This window comes from Anopheles stephensi (assembly GCF_013141755.1).
Source record: "Anopheles stephensi strain Indian chromosome Y unlocalized genomic scaffold, UCI_ANSTEP_V1.0 chrY29, whole genome shotgun sequence".
NCBI classification, from domain to species: Eukaryota; Metazoa; Arthropoda; class Insecta; order Diptera; family Culicidae; genus Anopheles; species Anopheles stephensi.
Window position 1 is genome coordinate 26,737 of NW_023405001.1, and position 20,753 is coordinate 47,489.

General features: G+C 41.7%; 1 protein-coding gene across 1 annotated transcript; it reads right to left on the reverse strand.

Annotated features, from left to right (window-relative positions):
- Window positions 1–18,268: 18,268 nt before the first annotated feature.
- Window positions 18,269–20,320, reverse strand: LOC118515191. The gene is made up of 2 exons (XM_036061890.1): window positions 18,530–20,320; window positions 18,269–18,399 (listed from the first exon to the last, which is right to left on the reverse strand). Exons 1-2 carry the CDS (start codon window positions 19,712–19,714, stop codon window positions 18,388–18,390), a joined length of 1,197 nt encoding a protein of 398 aa, XP_035917783.1. The 5' UTR covers window positions 19,715–20,320; the 3' UTR covers window positions 18,269–18,387.
- Window positions 20,321–20,753: the final 433 nt, after the last annotated feature.

The following is a 20,753-nucleotide window of genomic DNA, read 5'->3' on the forward strand; positions in this document are numbered from 1 at the left end:
GTCTGGATTGAATTTGAACCCCGGCCCTGCCGTGTGAAGACCGGTGCTGTTATCGCCTACGACTTATTTGTACATAAGAAAAATAAATCATTAGCAATACGACTAGGCCGTTCTTTATGAATAAAGAAACAAATAAATAAATCATTAGTACATCTTTCTATTTCGGTTGTTATACAACGAAATAGATCCTCCCGAGTAACTTGCAAATGTGGTCGATGTAGATTCATGCGATTTAGGTTTCACTTTGGTATTGCTCGTATAGGCAATAATTACGGACGATGCAATCCTTTGCAACCTATGTGCCGTGAGTTAAAAATTGTCCTCAATAATTTTGATTTCAATATATTTCTATACGTTTTTCAAGAGCCTGTTTCGGTCCCGTTGTTAGTAACATGTGTGATAATTCTCAATGTTAAGGTAAAGAGTTAAAATACACATAATATATTTGTATTGACCACGAAGGTTTGACAATGAAATAATAAATAATAACATATTGAAAATAAAAGAGATAATATAAAACAATAGAAATTATTCTATTTTTACGCTGAAAATCAGCAGTGTAGGATCAAAAAAACTTAGGTCGGTTTGATTTAAGGATTCTTTGAAAGAATGCATATGGGGAATAAATGATTTATTCGTTACGATCCAGCCGAACAGTTAAGACACTACAGGAAGTATATGCGTTGTTGACAATATGGCTTCCAGCAGTCAGACTTAAAATATATGTATTTATGAAGAATATAGTTATGCATACATGGGCACCTGAACCGGCCAGAATAGCCGAATCAACACTTCATTCATTCACTTCCATTAAAAACAACCGAACCAACCGAACCAGCCGAACCAACCAAACCGGACCGTACCGAACCGAATCGATGAACTTCGATCAGCTGTGTCAGCAGTTTTAACCATTTAAAAGTAGGGACGACCAGATAGTTAGAGTCAGTCAGTTTAGTTTGGGAATGAGCGAACATGTTAGTGTAAATCATGAATAAAATTCGTTTTTCTATAATTAAACTGCTCTCCAACCCATTATCATATGTTTGTTTAATAAATAAAAAACAATTTACATCGTTGTTGCACGAGTTAAAACTATAGGGTTCGGACACAGACGAAGGAAATCGAGACTTGCTTATTATGTAGTCAAAATCGGAGTGATTTTTTTAATTTTGATTTATTTACAAGTTTCTTATTGGGAATTGGATGGGGAAGGGGAAGGTATTGACGATTCTTGATGACTATTGCAATTTTTGCAATCAGTAACTAGGTCGGACGATCAGCACGGTTTGCTGATCGACGCTGTTTGCTGATCGGTGCAATTTATCAGTGCAGTGGCCGGTGGCGGTTGACCACACTAGAAAATGCTGTGTTCACAACGGAGGTTGTTAACTCATGCACAGGGCGGTAGTGGCGCGCGTCTTCAGGCGGAAGAACTGGTTAAATAATTCCGTTCAAACCGTCTCATCGTACGCAGGATGCACTGACAATTCTACAACTTAGTAGAACTAAGCCAATAGCTATCATAAAATTCATCAGCAGAAATAGCATCAAAATGTATCAGCAGAACCCTACCACCTCAATTGCTGACAGCGATCGTGGGACCAGAGTGCAACGATCTTGTGGCTCAATACAAATGTCACAATTCCTTCACGAAGACAAGACGACACTTTGCGTGGCTGAATAGAGCTATTCACAACTTCAGAGTAAAATCTGCAAGGCTCCGTACGACATAATCCTACGTGGAACGAAGAACCGGCCCCCTACTATTGGACGAATTGGAATCGGGACTTCAGTTATTACTACGGGTAATGCAAACCACGGTCTTCCCCAACGAAATACGAATGCTTCCGGAGAGTGGCAACATTACACCAAAGGGACCTCTTCAACACCTAAACCCGATCATCAGAGACGAGCTAATACGTGTGCAAGGACGTTTGGGGAATGCTAAATTGACGAACGACGCGATATTGCCGATTCTAGTACCGAAATCACATCCCTTCTCTCGCATTATTATTCGCCATATCCACGAGGACAATTTCCATGCCGGAACGGAACTGGTCATGTCGGAATTTCGTTCCAGATTTTGGATGCGAGACCTCCTTCGCACAGTTGTCGGCGTGTTATCGAGATGCGTCGTATGTGTACGTGCCAGGCCGAAACAGTTTGCGCAGCAAATGGGTCAACTACCAGCCACCCGAGTAAAGGTATCACCTGCCTTCACCCATACCGGAGTGGATTTATGTGGACCGTTCAGAATCATCACAAGTACTAGATCGAAACGACAGGTAACGGTCTACGTGTGCATATTCGTCTGCTTCACTACCAAGGCGATACATCTTGAAGTAGTGGAGAATCAATCGTCATCTGCGTTCATCTCAGCTCTGCTTCGCTTCGTGTCCCTACGTGGAAGGCCAGATACGATCTATTCAGATAATGGCCGCAACTTTATTGGTGCAGCAAGGGAGTTGAGTCTACTACGAAAGACTCACATTAATCGCACCTTCCAGGACGAACTAGTGGATTTAGCTGCGGAGAAGGGGATACGATTTTCCTTCATTCCCCCTTGGAGCCCAAACTTCGGTGGACTATGGGAGTCCAACATCAAGGTGGCAAAGCGGCTGTTCAAATCCACCGCCAGAGGGGCGCAGCTCAGACTGGTCGAGCTGCAAACATTGCTCTATCAAATTTCTGCAATTCTCAATTCCAGACCACTTACAGCTATCCACGCTAGTCCCGGATCCGTTGAGGCGCTCACCCCCGCACACTTCCTCATCGCACGAGCATCATTCTCGGTTCCCGCTATGGTCGAAGACGATGACACGGACGGTGTCAAAACGAGATGAAAGCGAGTTCAAAAGTTGGCTCAACCATTTTGGTCTCGCTGGCGAACTGAGTACCTGTCTCAGCTGCGATGCAACGCCAAATGGACGAAACGAAGTCCCAACGCGCAAGTTGGGCAGATTGTGCTAGTGGGTGACGACAACCTCCCGGTCGGACGCTGGCCAATCGGGATCATAACGAAAACCTACGTGGGACCGGATGGAATTGTACGTGTTGCTGACGTAAGACCGGGTAGCGGCATCTACAAGCTAAACGTAAGGCTGTTTGCCCCGCTCCCAATAGATGCCTCCGAGAAGGATGACTACGACGCACCAACGGATATGGTGCATCCTTCAACCGAAAGCGAGAATGTAATGTGTCAGCCTACCTTGCAGCTCACGACGATGCCACGACCAAGCTACGGGTGCACTCCAGACCTTGATGCATCAACGGACTACGTGAAACCGGAACTCGAAGACGACCCTCCATCTACGTGCAATGTTTGGGACGGACGTTTGCGTCCCAAAGGGGGGAGAAATGGTTATCGAACATGTTCGAATTAACCGCGTATCATCATTGCAAAACCCCTGCTTTCGAATGCGTTTCTGGAGCGATAAGTGCGTTCTTATCGCTTGTCAACTGCGTGAACGCGTGGGAGAGAGTTTCCGGCGTGGATCACCTCTCCGATCCTGCGATAGGATTTTTGTGAAAGGCTTCGTGCGTACGATCGACAGATCGATCGCTCTCTTCATCATCAGCCTCCGAGACCAACGGACGTAAATATACTCATACTACTTAGAAAGACGCTTTATCTCTTCCACAAGATAGGATCATTTTTAGACGCTGCATCCGAAAGACGATTTCTATGTGACGCTTCTTTACTTCGTGCCTTTGTTCGCTTCGTGAAAATACGTGACGGCTGCGTGTCCAAACACATCATAACATATTCTAAACATGTCATGACCCCCGTCTCAATCAGTGAATAATTGTTGTGTAAAATGTGCAACAATTATCCTCCAGCCAGCACCACGAGGAGGTTTGAGATCGGAGTTCTAAAGCAGCTTAAACAATGCAAGTTGTTAACTTTGCATCATTTAAGCAGCTTAGCATTAGCCAGCCACCTAACCATCTAATCTGCATCTACACTCCACCTCATTAATTTTTCTTTTTAATTTCTATCAAATCTACTCTGCCCGTAAAATATTTAGCACTGAACCAAACCTATCAGGATTGTGCCTTTTAAATTGATACTCCCTTAAATAATCTGTCAATCTACCCTTATTTGTTCCTTTGCTCCTAAGAAAATCTTTGATGTGCTTCCATAAGTTTTCTATATTTTGGGTGTGTATTCCTCGATTAATAGGATCTACAAAATGCTGGGAATGGTTAACCCTAAGATGCCTATAGCCATACTGTTCTAGTCCTGTATACGCTGCCCAACAATCTGTTATAATTGTACTATCCTGACAAACATTCTCTAAAATCAAATCGTGGAGTGTAGCCCTATTTCTCCTTTCTACAATCTGTAAAAAGATTTCTCTTGTCTCTCGGCAAATGCCACCTACTAACCACACCTGATTATTTCCTGACACTCGTCCTCTATTGTATTTTCTTTTCGTCACGACTGATTCGTCTATTTCGACTGTCATCCCTCGGCCTCCTATTAACCGATCGTTCTCCTCACTATAACTTGCACATTTTTCCCTGATAAATCTGTACCACTTGTTAACAGTGTTTTTGTTAACATGCAGTTCGTCTACTGCTCTTTCTACCCTTACATTTTTTGACCACGATAGACAAATCAACAATAGCTTTCCTAATGATAACTTAGACTGCCTGAAAATACTTCCTTTCCTAATGGAATATTCCCTATTACTACACTGAGCACTGCGGCACACCCACTTAAACCGATCTCTTGTGTTTGTTGCTCGTCTACTCATGCTAACGCCACACACTTCGCAATTCTGTACTAACTTCAATAATCCTGCCTCCTGCATTAGCTGAACTAGCCTTGCCTCATTTTCTATCAATTTTGATAGCTTTGCTATCGTGCTGGCCGAACTAATAACCTCCATAATTCCTAGTTCCCTGCCTAAGTAACACCAAAACTAACGAAAAAACTAACCAAAACTCACAAAATTTCGGATATTTTTGTCTCTAAACTAAAACAGATGCACGAGAGCCGATTGTATTAGTAAATTAAGCTAATTAAAGATTTGGTGATTTGGGAGAAAAAACACTCCTTAATCAATCGGCTATCGTTTATCTATTACCGTTATGAAAAAAGTCTTTCACCGCGGCAACACCAAATCCAGTGTTGCCAGCGTGAGGTAAAGGTTGTTACATATTTTTTTGATGTTTGATTAGAGTAATTTTTATTGGAATTATAAATAGAGTAATAATTATTATTTGAGATTGGATAACTTGTAAACTCTAATAATTTAACAGCGTTTTATTACAATATTTTACTATTTAATAACTTATAGTTTCAATTTTATGCTGTAAGTGGTGTACAGTGGGGTATTACGCAAGAAAAAAGTACATTCAAAAATTCGTAGGGAATTTGCTTTAAATAGTACTGGGTATGAAGCTTGAAGGGGCGAGGAGTAATCGTGGGTATATATGTGGCTAAATTGCCAATAAAAATCGCAGCAGCTAATCGACCACCTGCCCTCCCTCACCAACCCACCCACAAAATAAGGTTAATATATATATTTGCAATTTATTTTGGCAACACTGCAATTAGTGTTGCCGCAGTGAAACGTCTTGTTTGTCATCGTTATTTACAGTTATTGTTTACCACCATTGAGAAAAAATAAGCAAGAGGCAGTTTATTTGTTTATCTTATTTTCTGTTATATTCCGGAGTATTTTGAAATCATGTTTTTATTTCATCCTTATATCAAGTGCCAGGTAAAACATTCGCCGAAAAGAGCGGCCGTTGAGAGCCTCGTACGAGAGATAACCAGCAATACGTATCCTGTTCTCAAGCTGAGGCACCGATGCGATACACGGTCGCTTGGCAAGACGCCCTAATCAAAACCTATGATGATCTTGGCGACTTGTGGCCACCCTCGCACCGATCAACACATCCTTCCGCTGAACTCTTGACTAGTTACTGCCTACGTACCAAATATAAATGCTGGCTTCTATGCAGTTCCATATCTTGGCCTCCAGGCGCCTTTGGCAAAAAACAAATCTGTTGCTCTAACAGGTAGTTTTTCATGCGTATGTATAGCCAACTTCTTGTTTCATCCCTGTTGTTGCTACGGGAACAACAGTGAACGTAAAACGTCCCCGTTGGTGAACCGGCCACGCGAAGGTATGGCCGATTCGGAAAAGGAGTCGCGCACCTTCCTTCGGGCGTTGAATCGACGGATGCAACGTACCTCGCACAGGTCAGACAAGTGGCTTCATTCCCGGATTACCGGGCGATCTTCCAAAAGTGGACCTGATGGGAGGGGCGGTCTCGATTCTTCCAATTCCTCCGACGAAGCAGTAGGTACTACTAGAGGAGTGAGATTGATAACTGCGGTTACGTAAAATGTTTAACATTCAATTGAGAAATAGTAGTAGTAGTAGTAGATTTATTGTGGATATAACAAAGTAATATGTTTTGACAAGAGGATAAATCATTAACAACGGGTTCGATAAGTTCGCTCTCCTCATTAATCATATATGTTTAGCTTTTGCTGTGCTATATTTTTCTTGTAAGAATAATCGTTAGTTGTAGGTGATAATGTGGGAATATATTTTTCTTGTAAGAATAATCGTTAGCTGTAGGTGATAATGTGGGAAAAATTTTCAACAAAAAAAAACCCACGAAAAGAGAAAGGTTAAAACTATAACTAAAAAACTTAACTTAACGTAACATAGCCATGATAATCCTAACTTACAGTAGAAAACCTCTTTCTAGGCATAATTAATCGAATTAGGTGTGTTGTGCTACTTGTTGCAAGATCGGATTTTCGCTTGAAAGGCACTCATTAATATATCTCATGTATATTTGATCTATGTGAGATTCTATCGTAGGGATATTTGTACGTATGTGAAGTGATCTGGTGCTGTACCACCAGATTTTTTGTAATTTGTTTTGAATTATTTGGAGCTTTTTAATGTGTGTTTTGGCACAACTTTTGAGAATATGCGCGGCGTATGTGATAATTGGCCTGAAGCAGGCTCTATAAAGTAAAAGTTTATTTATTATGTTCAATTTGGACCTTCGGTTCATGAAAGGGTGCTGAAAAATGCTTTAAGCGTTTTGCTTGATTTAATGGTTGTATTTTCAAAGTGGTTTTTAAATGTTAACCTTTTATCTAATGTCAAACCGAGGTATTTAACGGCATTTTCTCATGGAATCGTGTTTGAATTAATGATTAGATTGTTTTGTTAATGATTAGAAGTCTGCGTGCGCGCGTGTATCGCGTAAAGTATATAGCTTCTGATTTTGAACCATTAGTTTTCATTTTCCATGTCGTGCAGTATCTGCTGTATGCTTTAATGATCTTATGATGCTTAAGGGATGTTTAGAAGATGAGCAGTTTTGCATTGTTGGTAAGTCATATGTGTAAATGTTAAACAGTAGGGGAGAGAGTGTGCTTCCCTGAGGGACACCCACCACGGGAACAAAAGTTTCTGATTTGGTTTGTCCAATGTAAATATTATGTTGCCGATTTTTTTGGAAAGAGACTTTTATCTTTATGAGGTGTGTAGGAAATTTAAAAGTAATCAGCTTATATAGAAGGCCTTCGTGCCAGATGGTATCGAAAGCCTTTTCGCCATTGAGAAGGACCAATCCGGTAGATTTTTTAGTCCCTCTGTGTTACTCTTGATGATTTTGATAAGCCGATCTAGTTGATGTGTGGTGGACAATGATAGTTGGAACCCGAATTGATATTTTGGGATGATACTTTTACTGTCAGTATGCGCACGTAGCCGCACTTCTATAATTTTTGTCAAATGTTTTTCCTACATAGCTTAGCAAATTTTTGAATCTTTTCAATATGTTTCTTATTTCCTTAGGCTTGACTAGTTTTTATTGATTGATTTCAATGTCATTGTTAGATGAGAAAAAAGTATTATTGACTGCGATAATTTTATGCTCTAGCGGACTTGAAGAGAAAAAGGTGATTTTGTGTGCAAATTCTAATTGCTGTTTCAGAGCTTCACATTTTTCGGAATTTACAATTATTGTTTGATCATTGATTTTTAACGTAAGAATTATATTAGTCTTGTTCTTTATCAGTCTCACAAATATCCAAAGTTTATTTTTGTCTTTATTATCTCTATTTATATCCTCGAGAACTTTTGACCAGGAGCGATTTCTTAAATTATCTAAATGAAATTTAATTTGTGATCCAAGACTATAGTAAGCATTTTTTAAGTCTGAGCCAAGCCGATGTCTTTGCCACTTACGTCTAAACATATTGCGAAGTTTTATCAAATTCAATAAATATTCAGGGATAATTAAGTTGAATTGTCCTGGGATGATGGTTGGGACTGATCTGTTATGAGCCGTAGTCAAGACTTCGTTTAGATGTGCAATCATTATGTTAATTTCATTAGTATTGTTAATGTTAATATGATTGATGTGGTTGATATTTAAGTGACTATTTATATATTCTTTAAATAAGTTTCAATCAGCAGCAGCATAGTTATATATTTTGTTTGGGGGCTTTACACAGGGTTCGGAATTTTTAATTTTAAATTGTACAGAAAGATGATCAGAAGATAGGTCTGTGAGCGTTCAGATAGGATTGACAATTTGTTCAGATTATTTGAAAGGACTATGTCAAGTGTTGAAGGGGATAGGGATGCGTCTGCCGAGTAGAAAGTGGGAGTATTTGGATAATGAACCGTAAAGATACCTCTTTGTATATGATCATAGAGGGTCTTTCCAGCAGAATTTGTATTTGCGCAGTTCCATGCTCTGTTACGCGCGTTGAAATCGCCGCAAATTATTGTACTAGATTTATAACTAGTCAATGTTACCAAATCAGATAAGAAAAAAATCATATTTTTGTTTGACCCCGGGTGGTATTTTATAATGTGCCCCACACGAGTGTTCACATTGATTTGCAATGTTTCTATTGTTTTGGTGACGGGATTTTATTTTTCCCTAACGAATGAGCAATATCCGATCTTACTATTATAGCGACACCGCCTTTAGGGCCTGTAATTCTATCTATCCAATGAATTACATAATTGCTTATTTTAAATGAGACTTCTGGTTTAAGGAAAGTTTCGGTAATGGCCATTATGTCAGTATTTGTTGATCTTAAAAAAATTACTATTTCTGTTTTTTTATTTAGGACGCCGTTGACATTCCAGTTTATAACATTTAAAAATTCGGTTGAAGGTTTCATTTTGCAAAGCAAAATTTAGCTTCTACTCAAATATCGCTTTGATTTGATTTTGTTTTGTTTAACAGTTTTGTAGATTGTTGAAAACTTCTCCTACTATTGGTACGATAATCGTATAATCTCATCGTGATTAAAAAGATCATTATTGCCAAGGCTTTGCTTCTCTTCTAATAACGGAACATGATTCTCGGAGGAAGTTTTTTTCGTATGAGCGAACCATTCGTTTGCTTTATGAGCTTCTGGAAGAGGTGGGAAATGCTATCGTGACAGATTCAGATGCGTTAGCCTGGGTGTTGGCTTCTCTTTCGATTTCAGTTTTTGTATGGGTCTTTTCGGGCACACATAGTAACTGGCGGTGTGGTTTTCCTCGCAGGTGGCACAGTTTAATTAGTGTTGAGGAATCTTACCATCACCTGAAGATGGCCCTGCCGTTAGTGGGCAACACTTAGAATCGTGATCACCCACACACTTGTTGCACTTAATTTGCCGGTTGCAGTTAGCGGCGCCATATACTTGACACCTCGCGCAACGCATCGGACCAAATTTTTTTGAATAATAGTTCCATGACACTTTGCAGTGGAACAGCGCTTTTATTTATTTTAAAACGTTTACTTCCTACTGTGAAATGTAGTAAATATATGGCATGTTCGTCATATTTTTTGTTTGTTTTATCGCAATCTTTTTAATGTCTGTTAGTACGATGCCTTCTAACTTAAGCACATCATAGACGTCCTCGATAGGGAGATCTATCAACCCGTACAACACTATTTTTGTAGTTTCGTCATCTTCCAGCTGGTATGTGTGGAAGGGCACGTTGTTCGCTTTAAGGTAAGAAATGCAACTACGGAAGTCTTTTGTGTTTGTGAGTTGCACCACAGTACCCGTGTACGTTTGTTTAGTGGTATAGTTAACCAATCCAGCTGCAATTATCAGTTTGTTTACACACTGTACGGATTTACTTTTGATAATGATCGGTGGGGCTTTAACTTTCACTGTTTCTGAGATGAAATTGTCTCTTTTCTTTTCTTTTGGGTTTAGCTCGTGGGCACTGATGTCCGAGATTTGGTCGTCATCCAAAAGAGCAAAACGATTCTCAGATGGGTTGGAACTACTCCGTTTGTCCACTAGCGAGTTATTGTTTGCTTGAGCACTCGCCGGTCTCGGCCTCTTGCTTCTGGGTCTCCCCACTCTACCCACCATCATGAGAAAGGATAATGACCCATACAGCTTTAACGATGTAGAATTTAGTTGTTTTTTCTTTTTTTCCAAATTTGTCTCGTTCACGGAAAAAAATGATAACACGTCTGCTCTACTCAGCGTCTGGATTGGAACTGAAAATGTGAAATAATTATCTTTATTTGTTCTTTTTGTTATCGATGGTTTTGTAACGATAAAGTTTTTTGTTTAATTGCTGACCACTGTCTATACCGTACGATGTCTGGTGTGTTGATCAATTTGGTATCATATTGCATTGCGCAACTCATTAGCCGAGAGCGCTAGTCGGGTGTTTGGTCTAAACTGCTAAATATGCGATAAATATGCGATTGAGTTTAAAGATTTGTTGCATAAGGTTGTAGTGTGATTGACCGCTTCTTTCTACGTGTTTAAGAAATATATGTTTTCATAAACGTATTTGAGATGTACAGCAGGTATGCTACATTAGCTATAACAAAATAGTTTTTTTTTTCATTTAGATTCTTTGTTGAAAGTTGAAAGGATTTTATAATACGTAAAAGTTGTCGAGTATTTCTTAACTTATTTCAAGCTATGCTTGACTCACGAGATCTTGTTAGATTTCTAAAATAATTTATTGCAAATAAAAGTACTGATTTTATGGACTTTTAACAGTGGTGTCAGTGACCGAATTTGCACCTGTTTCGCTACGACTTTTATTTTCGGGTGTCCCATAAGTTTTATATGAAAGAGAGAAAGAATTCACTTTAAAACTTTGAAAAGATTTTGAATAGGCGCAGGGTTTTGGTGAACTTTGGTAAAATAATACAAAAATTATTATTCTTTCTCATTGATAAGGTTGACGAATGTTTAAAAAACAAATTTTTATTTAACCTTAAACAGTTTATTCATATAGTCACCACTTACCTACGGATAATACTACACTAAACTATTAATCTTCAATAAATTTTCGCGTTTGTTTAAATTTAATGTGTTGTTCGTCTACAGTAAGTATAAGGTTCATTCAAAATTTAGAATCTTTTGCTTTTTTGGCTTCGTTTTATCAATAGCAGAATAGCAAATACTGCGTCCGAAGAGGGGATCAGGTGTTCTATATTTTAAAAATCTCTTAAACGAAGTATTGAAGAGAATTAAAACATCAAAACAAACAACAAAAATCGATAATACGACTCTCGAGTAAAACGTTAATCAGGTAGAAAGAGAGAAAATTTCCACTTTAAAAATTTAAAACTTATTTACCAGACGAAGATTTTAAATGAATGAAAATTATACGCGGGCTTCCAGTTGAAAATTTAACCGAAAATGTTTATTTTAAGATTATCCTAAACTGAAATTGAAATGAAAATAATAGAAAACATGTGAAATATTTCATACACGGCTCAGCGACATTTTTATCGACGCCATCTTGAATGATGCAACCTGAGTACTCGAATCGAGCAGTTTTGCTCGAATTTGCGTACAAGATCAAAACCTGGGGTATTTTAGTTTTTTACCAGCAATCCTTTGTCTTCCATCAGCACTTCTATGCGGTACTTCCAATTTCCAAAATTGGTACCATCAAACAGCCAATATTTTTCATCCGCCATTGTGCTATTCATATTTCTCTTTTCTTTTCACTTTGTCTTTCTTGCACAGACACTGGGACTTGTTACGGCGCTGGGCCCATAACCTAATGTATTAAGAGAAAAATACGGAGAGTAGATCTGTTCTGGTTGGTGGCTCACTTCAAACTGAAACGTTTATTCTAGTCGAGCTCCTAATCCTATGATATATACTATGGGTTTGTTTCTCGTTCGGTTGTATCTTAACATTTACATGGGCTGAGGACATTCTGAGGACGTTCGGATTCGGGCTTATGGGGTGGTGTGCGTGAGCGTTTGCGCTCCAGCGGTATACATGTGTGTGTGATCACGCTGTTTGTATGTATTGTGATATGTGTTTTCTTTCGCCTTGCCACTATTTGCTTCACAAACAAAACAGCTCTTTTTAAAATCATTTATTAAAAGAGGCTTTGGCCCTCAGAGACCTCATCCGCCTCTTTAAACACTCCGTTAGTATCCGATGCCGGCTCCGAAACACATCCGGAAGCTTCCTACGCCGGCTCCGAAAGAGAGCCAAAGGCTTTCATTGCACTACGTTTTTCCCGCAAATTTTTAACACAATTGATTAATGTGACGGTCCCTCCGATACAGGAGCGATCTCGACGTGACGCGGATGTTTTGGCTGGCAAATTTGCTTTGCCTAAACACAATTCTAATCCATAACAGCAACTGCGGCCAATGGTTTGTTTCCGTGCCGGCACCGTACCTGTCAAGTCTACACCGACGCGACAGTACATACCAATACTGCGCGTTTACACGGTCGAGCAGTGGCATACACACGCATACACATCGACACAGGCTGTGGAAGAATTGACAGAGCAGCACAGACGATCATTGCCGTACTGGCAAAGAGGGATAGCAATATGGAATGTTGCACACAAGCACAAAATTGGGTACAAAGCTGAGGACCTTGTGCGGAAACTGCTCGACAGGACCAGTGGGCAAAAAGCCCGTTTTGACACATGGAAAGAAGTAGAAGACCAGGACCAGTTTGACGTTTTCTTGACCGGATTGAATCAGCTGGTTATATGTGTTGTTTATTATTCTCGAAGCAATAACATCATTATAAGATTTGTTTTCTTCCATTCTGCTGTTCAATATCGTTCGGCAAGCTAAGATCAAGTGAAGAAATCAGGATAATGTAGTGTTTCAGTGCTATCTGAGGTGATTGTTATTATATTTATTACTGTTTAAGGTGGTAACGATTCAGCGCCTATACGGACACGGCAGCTTTGACTGTATCGGCGTCAGGCGGAGCCGGTTTGCATCCCCGAACTCTTGGTTGATCCGAGATATAGGATCGTTCCACTTTTTGGCCGATCTGCAAGCAAAAATTCATCAAGAGCACAGCAGATCGAGCTTCATCAATGTATGCTAGAGATCGCTTGCTTGACCAACAAAGAATGCTTGACCGCAGATTGTTTACATTTCAGTCAAGTAAACGTCAAAATTTTTTTCAAGATGTCCGACCGAGAAATCGCTATTCCGACACCTCCTCTCAACTCACTTTGGAAAAATCGGTAAAAAGCAAGGTGTATGTATTTAGAAGGTGGATTTTTATCGATTTGACAGGGCGACATTTTAGTCGAGTTATGTCAGAGTTTGTTTACAAAAACATATGGTATGGGGCTACCAACATGAACAAACAGCCTCGATTCTCAGTCCTTTGAGCAATTTCGCTAATTTATGGGTCATCTTCGCATATAAAGTATTGTCCCACAGACGATTGACGATATTTGGTTGCATTTTTCGTCAAAAAATCGCAAGCGATACCACCACCGGCGCCTTCTCCGACGCTGCCAAAGTGAGTTGAGAGGAGGTGTCGGAATAGCGATTTCTCGGTCGGACATTTTGAAAAAAAATTTGACGTTTACTTGACTGAAATGTAAACAATCTGCGGTCAAGCATTCTTTGTTGGTCAAGCAAGCGATCTCTAGCATACATTGATGAAGCTCGATCTGCTGTGCTCTTGATGAATTTTTGCTTGCAGATCGGCAAAAAAATGGAACGATCCTATATCTCGGATCAACCAATAGTTTGGGGATGCAAACCGGCTCCGCCTGTGACGCCGATACAGTCAAAACTGCCCTCTCCATATAGGCGCTGAATCGTTACCACCTCATACAGTAATAAATACAATACAGAATCTCCTCAGATAGCACTGAAGCACTACAATATCCTGATTTCTTCACTTGATCTAAGCTTTCCAAACGATATTGAAGAGCAGAATGGAAGAAAACAAATCATATAATGATGTTGTTGCGTATGCAACAAACGCGAGCCGTTTTTGAAGTTTTTTAATATTAAATCCATTTATTTAACTAATACGTAGCACAATAAAGGAAAAAACTCAAAAATAGTGGCCTTAGCGTCCTTTGCTTTCAATGCCTCTCTCGCTACTGACTTTCTGTCCGCTTTCTCAGTCCCCGTTTACACGTTGTCATGTGATCTGACCTGTTTATGTCTTTTCGTTCGAGGATTCAATTAGCTCACAATCTACCGATACATGTTCCATATCGCTAGCAGCGTCAACACCCCCACCCGTAACGTCCCTCGTGTCCTAACGAAGGACTTACTGAATCTCTAAAGCTGCTAGATGTATAACCGCTCGTCTTATGATCTTGTTATTTGCTAGCTTTACATCTGCCTGTCTCACTCTATTGTCCTTTCCCTTTATCGTTTCGACCACTCTACCTCTCAACCACTCGGCTCTATTCTTACCATCGACAACGAACACTAGATCACCGATTTTTAGTTCCTTTTGATCTTCGAACCATTTGCTCCTCTGGTTTATGGACGACAAATATTCCTTTGTCCATCGTTCCCACATCCTATCAGCTAAGTATTGCGAGCGTTTGAATTGATTCCTAAGGCTCTCTGTTAAACTATAAGATTTGCAAACCGCAGTACATGATCCTGGCGCTCTCAAGAATTGATTAGGGGTTAGTGATTTTGGTTCTAACGAGTCTTCCGGCAAATACGTTAAGGAACGAGAGTTAATCATTTCACATGCTTCTGCCAACGTGGTGAGCAGGATTTCATCCGTTAGTACCCTGTTGTCCCCCAGCACCCGCATCGCTTCCTTCACCGATCGCACCATCCTCTCCCACACGCCGCCCATGTGTGGAGTTCCCGGTGGAGTGAAGTGCCACGATGTTGAGGCCGAGATAACCTTTTCGGCACACTCGTAGAATATCCGGTCAATCCGTTGTAGTTCGTTATCCGCACCTCTAAAACATGTGGCGTTGTCAGAAAAGATGTCATCCGCCTTCCCGAATTTGCTCTCGAACCGCCTAATCGCCATCAGACACGACTGGGTTGATAGAGTATGAACGACTTCGAGATGTACCGCTCTTATGGTAAGACAAGTGAAAACTGCCACCCACCGCTTTTCTTTACGACGCCCCACGGTGACTTCTAATGGACCGAGATAATCGATCCCCACTGCGCTGAATGGACGAAGACTGGGTGTCGATCTTTCAACTGGTAGCGGCGCCATTCTCGGAGTAAAAGGTTTACACTTGTAGACTCTACACCAAGTGCACTGACGACGTACCTCCTTGATGGCAGCTCGATGTTTCGGGATCTTAAACCGTTGTCGCATCTCGTTTAGCACAGTCTCACTGTTAGCATGACCAAACGACTCATGATAGTGTTGCACGATCCTTTTCGTTATTTCGTGTTGTCTCGCCAGAATGATCGGATACCGTTGGTCGAATGGAAGGTCGCGATTGTTGATGAGCCTGCTCTCCATTCGCATCACTCCATTCTCGTCTAACACCGGAGAGTATTTGTACACAACACTCTTCTTCTTAATCTTCCGTGCCACTACCGAGCTGTCGAGGTTGGCGTGCAGTATATCCATCTCCTCCGGGAACGATTCCCACTGCGATTGCCTAATCAGGTGGATCTCAGCTCTCTCTAACTCCTCCTTTTCTAGTGGTACTTTTCTTGCTTTAAATGTCGCTTTTAGATTTGTCGAAAGCTTTCCAGTTGCTTCTATGGTGTGGATTGCTTGCTTGTCTCTCTTTCTAACACAGTTGTCTACGAATCGGATGACATATGCCATAACACGAACCAGTCGTTGCCAGGTTGGTAGCTGTTGCGATGTGATTACTGAATGAAATAGGACTATTTTCCGAGTGTCTTCTTCGGTACTTTCTATCTCACCGTCAGCCACAGGCCAATGCTCTTCAGGCTCGTACAAAAATGCTGGACCGCTGAACCATTCTCCATACATTTCTAAAGGAGGACCTTTCCCCCACTTGGTCATAACATCGGCAATATTCAGCTTAGTTGGCACCCATCTCCAGTCTTTTTTGTTGGTTAACTCCCATATTTCTCCAATTCGGAAGGCTACAAATTGGACGAATCTATGTTGCTCCGAATTGATCCAGCTGAGAACCGTCTTGGAATCTGACCAGAAAGTGCATTTGTCGATCTTCAATGAATGGGTCTCTAGAATGGTGTGACTAATACGAGCGCCCAATACCGCAGCCATTAGTTCCAGTCGAGGAATCGTTTGTCTCTTCAACGGTGCAACTTTACTTCGAGACATAACGAGTTTGCAACGTACTGTGCCTTCAGCCTGTATTCGGAGATACGCTACACACCCGTATGCGTGTTCACTGGCGTCAGTAAATACATGGAGTTCAACCGATTCTATGGCATCTGAATGTGTTGTGTCAAGGTAGCATCGAGGTATTCGTATAGTTTTTATGTTCTCGAGAAGCTCTATCCATCTGTGCCACAATATTACCGCCTCCTTATTTATCTCATCATCCCAATCACATTTTGACCTCCAGAGATGTTGAATAAGAATCTTGCCGTGGATGGTGAACGGCGAGATCAGACCAAGAGGATCGTACAATCCCATAACACAACTGGTAACAATTCTCTTCGTAGGCGTTACACCATCCTCAACGTATGGCCTTAAACTGTCTCGCATCGATGTTGAGAAGGAAAGCATATCCTCTGTAGGGTCCCATATAACACCTAACACTCTTTCGTGCAATGTCTCTTTGTCTTTGTTGAAGTGTATTGGGCCCACGTCCGTGTTCTCGCCAAGCTGTTCCAGGAATTCTTTCGAGTTGGAAACCCAGTTACGGATTTCAAAGCCTCCTTTACGATGCACCAGGGTGACTTCTTTTGCTAGTTTCAGCGCTTTCTCTACCGTATCGGTACTGTCAAAGTAGTCGTCTACATAGTGACGCTTTATTATCGCTTCTGCCGCTTGGGGAAATTGATCTTGATACTCACAGGCATTTCTATTCTTCACAAATTGCGCTGAGCAAGGGGAACATGTCGCACCGAAGGTGGCTACGTCCATCACATAAATACCAAAGGGCTCGTTTGGAGATTTTCTGAACACAAATCTTTGAGACTGCTTGTCCTCCGAGCGTATCTGAATCTGGTGAAACATTTCACGCAAGTCTCCGCCAAACGCAATTCTCTTTTCCCGGAAACCTGTGATAACCTGCATAAGCGGCACGAGTAGATCAGGACCTTTAAGCAACTCGGTGTTTAGAGATACTCCTTTCACGGTTGCAGCTACATCCCATACGACTCTCACCTTGCCAGGTTTCTTGGGATTCACCACTACGTTGATCGGCAAATACCAGACGTTTTTGGACGGAGTATCACGCAACTCTTCTGGTGTAATACGATGTGCATAACCCTTTCTCTGATACTCTTCGATTTGCTGGCATAAGTTGTTGTGTAGCTCAGGGGTTTTCTTCAGCTTCGTTTCGAGTTGCTTAAAACGTCTCACTGCCATGGAGTAGCTTTCAGGAAAACTGCGTTCATTTTCTTTCCACAATAGGCCGGTCTCAAATCGTTCACCCACTCGTTTCGTTGTTTCTTCTAGCAACTCCTTAGCTCTTTTGTTCTCGGCAGAGTCATTTGGTATCGTTATCACAGATTCTTCCAGCTTGTAATGTTCTCTTATTAGCAAATCAAGGTCTTCATTGGTCACGCTATGATACCCGATGTTGTTTTTGGTCGCACCAGACTTTGTATACCCGTAAACAGACCAACCCAACTTCGTTTTCACAGCAATAGGATCGCTTTCCTCTCCGGAGACTACTTCTAAGGGCGTGAACAAATGGATGTTGTTGAGTCCCACCATGATCTCGGGTCTGCCTTGGTATGATTCGATGGGAATTTTTCTTAAATGCGCGTACCGTTCTTTCAATTTTTCCCGATCTACACTTTGATGTGGTAGCTCTAGCCTTTCAACCGTTCGTGCGTCTTTTAGCGTCTCTTGCTTTGCTGAGCCTACAGATGATATTGTCAGATTCAGCCTTTGCGATTTGTCCTCTACTCTCTCAATGCCAGCAGTCCATCGCAGGGTGAGCTTCTCAGGAACGCCGCCAGCTCCGAGACGCTCCACCAATTGACGCTCTACCAGCGTTATAGACGCTCCTTCATCAAGAAAACAAAGAACGGTTAGTATGGTTCCATTATGATGGACATTTACCGGAACGACACGGAACAGCATACAGTCATTTGCATTTACATGCGCACTAATACCGTCAACCAATTTAGATCCTACCTGATCGTGTAGAAGGGGGTGGTGCATTTGGTCGCAATCACCTACGTTGCATCTCTTTGGTGCGAAGCACCTTCCTTGATGTCCGTTGAGACACAATCTACACAGACTGTACTTCGCCACAAAGTCTTGCCGCTGTCTTGTTGTCCACTCCTTAAACACCGTGCAATTGCGTAGACGATGATCCGTTGCTTCACATGCAAGGCATGGCTTTCTCCCTTGTTGTGCTGGCGTTGTCTGATGATGGCCTACCGTTTCCCTTCTGCGAGTGTCCTTTGGTTGCGATGATAGGGGCATGTAGTTACCGAGATCCAAAGTGGTGTCGAGAACTTCGGTCACCACCTCGTCAAGGAAGTCGGTTAGCGTTCGCAGCGATACGGATCCATGACCTCTCTTAAATCGTGACCAGGCCCGCTTGTCTGCGTCTGGGAGCTTATCGACCAGCTCCTGAATAAGCAACGGGTTGTGTAGATGGTCTTTCAACTGGGCTGCTTCGAGATGTTCACACAACTCTTCGACGGCGTTGCTAAACGGCAGGAAGCTGGTTAGATCCGACGCCTTCGGAGCCTTTACTTCACGAACTTTCTTTAACAAGCTATGCAAGATAAGCTCAGGTCTTCCGTACACTTGCACCAGCTTCTCGATCACTCGCGGAACGGATTCCGCCGTTATCAACCTTCCGCGAACCAGTTCTAAGGCAGGTCCTTTCAGGCATTCTTGAAGCCGCACAAGATTCTCGTTATTCGTGAAGCCACACGATTTGTTCGAGGCTAGAAAGGCGCCGTAGAATCTTGGCCAATCCTGTGGTTTGCCATTGAACTCAGGAAGCTTCTGAGAAATGCCGTGTCGAGCACGCCTTTGTTCCTTAGTTGGTTGCACGTCCACACTTGTTGGTTCTACTTCTTCTTCTTTCTCACTAGAACTATCACTTTCCGATGAAGATACCGCCACTTGCACAGTTTGTTTCTTCACATTTCCATGTGCCTTTTTTGCGCTGCGAGTCACACGACGAGTTGGAGTTGTAACCCGGAACGATAGCTTTTTCTTTGAAAGGTTCTTTTGCCCAACACTATCGGCCTCGTGGCCGCCCTTTGTGGGTTTCTTCGATGGTCCTTTCTTCTCAGGCGTCACTTCACTCACACCAACACTACCGGCATCATGGCCGCTCGTTGACGCCTGATCCTCCATTTTGTTTTGTATGGTCTTTGTACGGAATCCACGCAGCCGTACTTTATTACCGAGTAGCACCTGAGGTCTTTACCGGTTAATACAAGATCACACGCGTTCTTTTATCGCACATACACACACTGTTTCATACGTCGCACCGTATCTTTCTGTTGTAGCACGAAAAACGCTTTTGTTCTTATAGCGTGTTCCCACGCGTTCCCGGTCTCTGTCACACACCACAATGATGTCTCTGCTGCGGATATTGCATCACAATATCGACATTATTTTTGAGAATTTTGTTGCGTATGCAACAAACGCGAGCCGTTTTTGAAGTTTTTTAATACTAAATCCATTTATTTAACTAATACGTAGCACAATAAAGGAAAAAACTCAAAAATAGTGGCCTTAGCGTCCTTTGCTTTCAATGCCTCTCTCGCTACTGACTTTCTGTCCGCTTTCTCAGTCCCCGTTTACACGTTGTCATGTGATCTGACCTGTTTATGTCTTTTCGTTCGAGGATTCAATTAGCTCACAATCTACCGATACATGTTCCATATCGCTAGCAGCGTCAACAGATGTTATTGCTTCGAGAATAATAAACAACACATATAACCAGCTGATTCAATCCGGTTAAGAAAACGTCAAACTGGTCCTGGTCTTCTACTTCTTTCCATGTGTCAAAACGGGCTTTTTACCCACTCGTCATACAAGTGCTCGAATCCGCATGCAACGTCCTAATTTTGTGTCACAAGCCCGCCGGCCATACAAAATTGAGGACGTTTTTACATGGACTGAGGACATTCTGAGGACGTTCGGATTCGGGCTTATGGGGTGGTGTGCGTGAGCGTTTGCGCTCCAGGGGTATACATGTGTGTGTGATCACGCTGTTTGTATGTATTGTGATATGTGTTTTCTTTCGCCTTGCCACTATTTGCTTCACAAACAAAACAGCTCTTTTTTTAAACCATTTATTAAAAGAGGCTTTGGCCCTCAGAGACCTCATCCGCCTCTTTAAACACTCCGATAGTATCCGATGCCGGCTCCGAAACACATCCGGAAG